Source organism: Gallinula chloropus, assembly GCF_964237585.1.
Source record: "Gallinula chloropus genome assembly, chromosome: 19".
In the NCBI taxonomy this organism is placed as follows: Eukaryota; Metazoa; Chordata; class Aves; order Gruiformes; family Rallidae; genus Gallinula; species Gallinula chloropus.
In genome coordinates, this window is record NC_140104.1 from 3345545 (window position 1) to 3354033 (window position 8489).

General features: G+C 41.5%; 1 protein-coding gene across 1 annotated transcript; it reads right to left on the minus strand.

The window, feature by feature from the left end:
• Positions 1 to 980: 980 nt before the first annotated feature.
• TUBD1 (tubulin delta 1) lies at positions 981 to 8392 on the minus strand. Its single transcript, XM_084273170.1, has 9 exons — positions 8377 to 8392; positions 6949 to 7143; positions 6223 to 6370; positions 5555 to 5771; positions 4815 to 5046; positions 3851 to 4015; positions 3010 to 3150; positions 2310 to 2493; positions 981 to 1309 (listed from the first exon to the last, which is right to left on the minus strand). Exons 2-9 carry the CDS (start codon positions 7118 to 7120, stop codon positions 1207 to 1209), a joined length of 1362 nt encoding a protein of 453 aa, XP_084129296.1. The 5' UTR covers positions 7121 to 7143; positions 8377 to 8392; the 3' UTR covers positions 981 to 1206.
• Positions 8393 to 8489: the final 97 nt, after the last annotated feature.

Below are 8489 nucleotides of genomic sequence, written 5' to 3' on the forward strand. Positions count from 1 at the left end.
CAGCAAGAACTCAAAAAGCCTTCCCTACCTCTAAGTGACGAGCTAACAGAGGCAGAAGAAATACCCGTGTTAGAACATAATTCTTAAGCCTTTTCTACTATTTTCTAAGCATCCAGTGTGTGCCCCCAGGAGCTACAGCCTGCTCCTGCTCCTGCCAGGCCGGTGTTTGCAGGCTGCAGCTTCGCAGGGCACCACCTTGTGGTCCCGGTAAAATGGGAACGAGGAGAGCCCCTTCCTTACATCGACAACCGCTTAGGTTTGTTCTGTTGTACTGCAGGTTCTTACATCGAACTCTGCCAGTAATTCTCCTCCCAATTCTGTTTAAATAAATGAGGAATTAAAAATCTACCTGTTTCTAACATACAGGAAGGAGAGCAAGAGTTGGTGTTTCACCTAACCCTATGTATAAGGTTTATAAGCCTATAGTAGCCAAGATGTGCTTTGATGTGCATAAGGTTTGGGTGTGTTTTTTCAATGAGTAGGTACCACCACTTGAAATAGCCAGAAAAGCAGGAAATTCATTGTGTTCTGTCGTATAATTTGAGGATAACAGGAAAATGAAGAACCCTACATACTTTTTTTTTTCTTTAAAAAAGAAGATAGTTCTAAACTTCTGCTATTTTGTTAAGATTCTTGAAGTAGAATTCAAGTCTTACTTTGCTTTAAAGGAACAGGTGACATGCTACTGTGTCTTGAATGTTTCCCAGATGGAATCTGGATTAGTAACTCTGATACTGTGCCTTTTTATCAATATTGGGGCATTCTTAGGGCAAACCATTATCATGAAAACTTGAAAATGGAGGATTAAGAATGCCTTACTACTGTAGTCAAGCACATACTTAGTTTTAATGCTACATTAGCTCATGGTAGTTTAGATGCTGAAGGCTGAAGATAAAGCCTTCTGTATAGATGATGAAAAATACCCAAATACCAAAAACAATGTTCACAGACTTAGCTACAGTAAAAAGCAAATGTACTGAGCTGTAGCTGTTTATTAGATATTAAATATTAATAATACCTGTCCATATGAATATATTCAGTTTGGATTCAGTTCTTACTATTTTAACACATGCACACATTGTTTACAAGACTGAAAAATAGCCACAGTCCAGTAACTGATACACTTCAGGGAGGTGATGGAAGGTTTTCCAGCGTTGGGTTCTTTCAGGAAAGTTCTATTTTAGACCATTGGAAAAAAAAAATAAATCAAAGGATGGTGTAACTGGAGATAACTTGTTCCAGAGCTGTGAAGCTGTCCAGGAAATCTTCCTCTTCAATTCCAAATTTAGTGTACTGGTGAATATAGGCTCTGTGTATGGAAGTCACAGTAGGGTAAGACATTAGAAATCAGTGAAGAATCTGACACACGAAATCAGATTGTGTAATTATTGTAAAAACTTCAAATGAGGATTGATTTCCACCCAATAACCATGCTGGTTAGAGTCTAACATGCTCTTCTGAACTCATTTTGTAATTCATGCTCATTCGTGACTTGTTTCTAATAGGTTTCATAACTTAGTGTATTGCTTAAAGGAACAAAATTGAGTTAACTGGGAAATGGAAGGAGATGTGAGTATTGAAGGAAAAAAGCAATTTATAGGTTTGAGATGCAAAGCCTAAACCTGTGTGTGCAGGATAGCTTGCTTCTTATCACTGGAGTTTTTCTAACAGGTGGTAAAACTGGGAGCACAGCTAGTGGAAGCACTTTTCCTTCTTTGGCTTTTAACTGCAGAATTCCTGTGCCAGAAACTCATGTTTAAGAGTCATTGGCTGTGACATGCAGTAACCTTGGAGTCTTGATAATCACAATAAAGCAGCAAATATTTTCTAGATTTCTTGTTTCTAATGAAAAATCAAACTAATAGCATGGCAACTGTAGTAACACAAATCCCCTAAAATGCTCCTGAACTGAGCCAAGAATTTGTTTCCTGGACTGTGCAGCATGTGTGTACACACTTTAGAAACCATATAATCAGTAAAAGAGTTTCTGTGTGTTATTTTTAGAATGGGCACACAGGAATGCACTAAATTTGGGGAGGTTTAGTACTGAGAAAATAGTCAAATTGACAGCACTAGAATATGTGGTCCTACTTATCCACAGAACATAAGCACGGTTCTGTGTTCCACACCCTGACATCATGTTTCAAGTATAAAAATGTTTCCCTTAAAGTGTGGCAAGAGTCTTCATGCTTATTCACTTAGTATTACTTTACTTCACTGAAAGAACAAGCTGTGTTTACAATGATTTTGCTGCCACTGAAGATGTTGGCACTTAGAAATGAAGTATCAGCAGAATTATTTTCACTTACTTGGAAGCAAACATATTCCAAGCTTTTCCTACAACATTGTCAAGAGGTTTCAGCAGGAACTGGCTGTTGCTGACCAAAGCAGCAGACTTTTCATACTTGTTAAATGCTCTTGGTGTTTTCCACGCTTTAAAAGCATCCTGAGGGTTTAGCCATGATGTGTATAATGAGGGATCTTGGAAGCTTCCTGTAGCAGAAACAAGACAGCTCTTTTGAAGATGTAGGAGCTTGTAGCTTTATATATGTCATCTCACCAGTCCTGTATGACCTAAACAATGCTCAGCAGATCAATGTGGGCCTTGGAAAAAATCTGCAGAGTGCTCAGCCTGGTGCAAATATAACTTCTAAACAGATTCTTCAGATTGTCTAGAAGCATCCTCTTATATTGCTACTTCATCTGCAAGCTATGCTTATCAGTCCAGAAGCCACTAAGCATTTTCAGACAGTATAGCCAAGAATCCTATCATGTTTACAGTCTCCAGTCTTCTTCCGTCTCTGAAGAGACCGAAGAGTCAGTTGTAAACACAACAGCCCTAAGCAATTAGACAACATGGCCTTGGACATTAACAAGATTCTAGAAGGAATATTGACCTTAGTAAGTAGTCAAATAGGTGACCTTGGGGCTTTTTCACTTTCATCAGATGTGGTTGCAAGGGAAACAGTGAGACATGGAGCACTGAGGTACTATGTTTTCCCTTCTTACCCAAGTCTACGCTGTGCGTGTCTTTTCCTCGCAGGACAACCAGGTTGGCAATGGAGGTATTGAAATGCAGAGGCTTGTTGTTGGAATGACTGGAAGGGATGGAAGAGCCCGGGCACGGTGGTCGTACTTGCCAATCAATACCTTTTTTGGCAAAAAAAAATATATAAAAGAAAGTTACTGTTTCATGAAATAGGGATTCTGACTAGCTGAAGAGACAGATGGTAACTAACACTGTGCCCCAAGATGGGGCAAACTCAAGTGTCTGGAGCTTCTGCCTGTTAGTTAAGCAACAACATGATTCTAGGAGAAAAAAAGGTGCTAATCCAGCAGTATTTGCCTGGTAGTAAATAGTCTTACCAGAGAAAATGGGTGGTACCTTCTATACTTAGCCATCTGCCAGCCCATTCTTTGTGTAGCTGGAAGCTATACTGCATTCCCCATGTAAATGATAGGGGAGAGCTAAGGATTATTTTTATTAGTAGAAGGTGTAAAAAGAAAAAGCATAGCATAACCAACTATGCAAGGAATGCTCCAAATGAATCATGTAAATTAAGTGCATGGCCAAGAACTGTTGGTTTGTTTTGTGTATTTTTAATAGTTATAATTAACTGAGATGTCTGGGAGCAAAAACCAGGAGCAAGCCGGGAGCTGCTGTGGCAGCTGAGTGAATAGTTGAAGGAGCAGCTGGCTATGTAGAGGCAAATTCCTGCTGTCTGAGGGCAGCAACATGTTTCTGAACTGACTAACTAGTCAGTGAGCTCCACAAAATAACAGGTTTATTTAATCTGTAAAAAGAAATGCTTAGAGTGATGGGTACTGAAGATAGGCAAATGTGTTTTACCTTCCTCCATTTTAGCATTAGCAATGAGCATTTGCCTTAAGTGTTTGATGAGTCCAGGCCAACTGAAGGTGCTGTAAGCCAGGGAGTCTTCAGGCATCTGAGGTATGTTACGAAGACCCAACATCTTAAATTCAGGATGTGGAACTAATGTCTCCATTAAGTCTCCTGAAAGAAGAAATTAACAACTGCTAAAGTCTGATAAGAATATTGCATTGGCTAGCTACAACAAGAGGAGAGAGGAAGGAATTTTACAAAGATCTAGAAGTTCAAGGTAAGAAACAAAGGGTATATGAGGTTTTAATTTGACAAATATATGGATGTGCATCAGATAAAGTAATGCAAACTTGCTATGTGCTGCTGAGTTCTAAGGAAGCGTGTCAGCAGCTCTTAGTTTAGATTTGTCTTGCTTTATAGTCTGGCTCCAAATCTCAAAGACCCTATATACTGCTAAAGAGATTGACAGCCTGAGGTGAAAGTTTAAATTTAGAAGCAAAACCCTTGGCAATATGGGTAACTTTGTCTAATATCTTAAAGAGACATGTCAGCCTGTTGCTACTAAGTTGCATGTTAGCCTGTCTTCTGCTTCAATAAAACAAAACTTTAATTTTGTTTCAGTTTATACAAACTTCTCAGTCCAAAATGACTGTCCACAAACTTCCTCTGAAAGGTGAAGAGGTTATAAGGGTGTCTGCAGGCACTTGAAAAGGAGAAATGGGTTCTTTTGGTAGAGAATTAAACCAGAAGCCTGGGGATCTACTTTTGACTCTGCTACGAAATTGGGACTGAACAGTTAATTTAGCCTTTTCTTTCACTTTTTCTATCTTAAAGCTCAGGATGTATCCAAATATTTGTGTAAGGAGACTCAAGAACTTAAATTCACAACATGAAATGATTACAGAAATATGTGTGAGGATGCATTAAGCAGCTATATTATACCTAATATATGATACCTAATATATGATACCTAATGGGTTTCTGCTGTAGTGTAAGCCACCTTCTGCTGTGTAACTGGGTTGGAAGACACTCCCCAGCTGATGTGCAATGACTTGATTTACATCCCTGAAGGAGATCTGTTTAATATTCATCAGCTGAGCACAGATCTTGTGGATAACATCATTTTCATGAACAAGAAGGGCATCTGATGACTGATACAGATGTGACAAAGTCAAAACAGAGTTGTAGTTTTGAACAATGACCTGGAAACAAACAGACACAGATGAGATCAAGCAACTTAATCTCTTTTATAATCCTCTGGCTACTGTGATTTCCTCAGTTATAATTTAGGAAATGATTCATTTTCTTTGCCAAAGTGCAGAAAGAAGTCAGGAGCTAGCAGGGGTTTTTCATAAGAGAGCAAGACCTGTGGAAATGTTACTCTTCTCAGTTCATACAAACATGCTAGCATAAAATCTCTCTAGGAATTGATTACAATGATGAGATACTGTTGTAACAGGTGATTTCTAGTTAGCCAACAGAGCTTCTCAAAAAGCTATATTACACGTTAGCACTTAAATTATTAAGATTTTTTTTTAATGAAATGGAATGTACCAAAAATAGCAAATAGTTCAGTAGCTCTGTTACTTTCTGTCAACTTTTCAAAGGTGAAATGTATCTCCTAGTTTATTTCAGCTGCAGGTAATTTATGTTGAAAAGTAAACAGTGATTGCAAACTCCCAGAATATCTCTGGGAAACATGACATTCACCTCACCAGTGCCATAGGGCCAGATAACATGGTTTAGTATAAACGAGCTTGGAAAAGCATCTCTCAAACACTGGGTCACAAAGGCTCCCAAGCCAGATCCTGTACCACCAGCCATGCTCATTACTGTGAAAAATCCACTGAGTCGATCGCATTTCTCTGCTTCTTTTTGTACAAGATTCATTATCACTTCTTTGTGTCTGGGCCCGTGAACAGAGTAACTGTTGAATAAAAGACAAAACAGCAAGACGTGGCAGGTTATATAAACATAAAAGCAGCAAGGCAAAGTTATTCATAAAGGCTACTTTCCTTATTATTATTTATGTAACCTGGCATTATCTCACCCATCCTAACTGCAGTAAACAATTCTCAGCCATGACATTTATTTTGGCAAACAGCTGTCTGTATTGTGCTTACTGGTTCCTATTCTTAAATCTAATATATTCACTCTGTTCTAAAATGTTACATTTTCACTGTAAATACCAATTTCACCTTGCAAAAAAAAAAAAAAGCACTTTAGAAATTCCACTACTGTATCTATGGCTACTTTAAAATAAATCAAGTTAATGCTACTCTGTGCCTTGCTGAGCTGCAGTACAACCACTCCTGGTGTCTAGACAGCCCATTAGCCTCTACGGTTCCTTTAGTAAAGCTTGAAAGGATTGTTCATACCCATTTGCCCAGTTGTTCCCAGACCCTTGCTTCTGACAGAAGTGTGACTGATCATCGTATTTCCAGCAGCCAGACTTGGCAGCTATTGATAAGGTTTGGCTGATTACTTTAGGTTCCATGTCAACAAGCACTGCTCGGGCAATTGGTACTGGAGAGGAAGAAAAAAAACCCCACAAAACCCTAAGAACAATGTGCCAATATTAGAACTTTTTTATGTAAGATGGACAGACATGCACCATGTCCCAAATTACACTCCCCCCACCCACAAAAGCTGAACAACTAACGGGATGGTACAAGGGCAGGTATAAAAAGGAGGACTGGGCAATGCCCTAGATTTCTGGAGAACCATCTCTTGTTCCAGATGTGAATCTGATTCTTAAGACCACAGATCCTTTGAAATAAACTACTTGACATGTTTGATAACACCAAATTCAGATACTCTTAGGTCCTACTCCACAGTATGATCTATCTACAGTAGATAGTACAGATGCTTGGAAGGAAAGCTGTGTTACTGGCAGACTTGCTCTGCAGCCTCGGACACTTTACTGCACTGTGATTTTGCTTCCAGAATCGTTAGTGACATTGTGAAGGCAGAGGACTGTGACAACTCTTCAAGGCCAAAGGTAAAACTTATTCTTCAACAGAAGGTAAAAGGTTTTTATTATTTCTGTACTGTTTGGCTGGCAACCAAACCCTCTGTGGGAAACACACACTTATACACGGTACCTTGGGATTCTTCCTCTCTGAAAAAACGTTCTTTGCAAGCATCCTGGTAGGATTCATTCTCCTTCTTGGAACACAGCCCGTGTGTGCCATGGACATCACTGCAGAGAGCGTTAAACACCTCGCGACCAATCTGATTACCACACTGACCCAGCTGGACTGTGACTATTGACATTCTTACACGCTTTGTAGTTCAGCCTAAAAAACACAAGCATGCCTTCAGTAACTGTGGAAAACAGGGGTGGGGATAAAAAAGTTCTGACAAGTAGATTTCTGATCAGTTTTGCACTTTTTTTCAGAAGGAAAAGGCTATGCTGCAACCAGGGGCTATTTCTAGGGAAAATGGGGCTGTCAGCACTCACTTTCTCCTGAATGTCAGAAGAACACAGATGGCATTTACAGGGAATGGGCCTGTTTACTGTCACTGTACATTTGGAAGGGGCTGAAATCAAGCAGGCAGCAAGCAAAGTCTCAACTTTATTTCTGCTCAGTAAGGTGGGATAGAAACAAATGGTTGTAACTCCAGCAAAGTTATAGGATTAGGATGTAAAAGCTTAGCAGGCATTAGAAGAAAGTATCATATGCCTTTAGAACTGTGAAGCCTGTTCAAGAATCTAGATGATTTCTAGTTCTGTACTGCAATGGCCCAATGCCAAAAATCTGCTGAGGTGACAAAATGACTCCCTTCAGCATTCTCCTTGATTCCACCACAGAGAGCAAAGGTTTTGATTCAGTACCCGTATGTTTTGAGATTTTTTTTTCCCCACTTAGCGTTTTGCAGTGGCTGTTTTCTCCCTTTTCCACTTTCCTTTCACAGACACAAGGTCAATTTTATTTTTTTTTAACCGACTCCATTATTTTAGGCTGCTATTTTTCATTATCATCCCAGCTGTGCCGCAGCACTTCTGCCACAGCATTCCTTGGCTAACCGCCAGCGCCTGTAACGCGATCCCGCTGCATTTCGCAGGCAGGTATGTGCTATTTTCGATTCCTCTGCGCTGCTGCCAGTCGGCACCTCGCGGCCTAAGGCCAGCCCGTGCGTTACAGCAGAGCCAAGTCACTCCCTACCGCAGAAAAAGAAATAAACTTGTCTATGGATTTCAGAGAACGCTCATGCCCATCCCACGCGTGGTACCGGCCCTCCCGCGCCTACAACCGATGTGCTCCATGCCCGAGCGGGTGTCCCCACTCGGGCCCCACCGTGCCGACAGGGCCTGGCCAAGGGCCGCCCGCCAGGCGACCTCCCGCCCACCCCCCGGGGCCGCCATGTTCCCGGTGCTGCCCGTCCCTCAGGGGGTTCTACCACCTTCCCCCCCACCGCCAGAGCCGTTTTCCTCGCCGGCCCCCTCCCGCCCGGGCCTCCCCGCCGGTATGGCTGCCCTCCAGGAGTGCACAACCCCCGACCGCCACCGGCCCCTCCTCAGGGCTGACCTCAACGCCCGCAGTTGAGGCGCTCAGATACCCAGGGCGCATGCGCAGCCACCTGAGGCCCCCACGAGCCCCTTCCCGGCCGGTTCGGATCAAAACGCGCCTTCGAAGAACCC

Coding starts and splice junctions, on each gene's coding strand:
- TUBD1 (XM_084273170.1), bottom strand. CDS start 7,120: ATGTCAATAGTCACAGTCCAGCTGGGTCAGTGTGGTAATCAGATTGGT. Junction 5,047..5,554: donor GGCCCTATGGCACTGGTGAG/GTGAATGTCATG, acceptor GTTTGTTTCCAG/GTCATTGTTCAAAACTACAA. Junction 2,494..3,009: donor CACGCACAGCGTAGACTTGG/GTAAGAAGGGAA, acceptor TTTCTGCTACAG/GAAGCTTCCAAGATCCCTCA.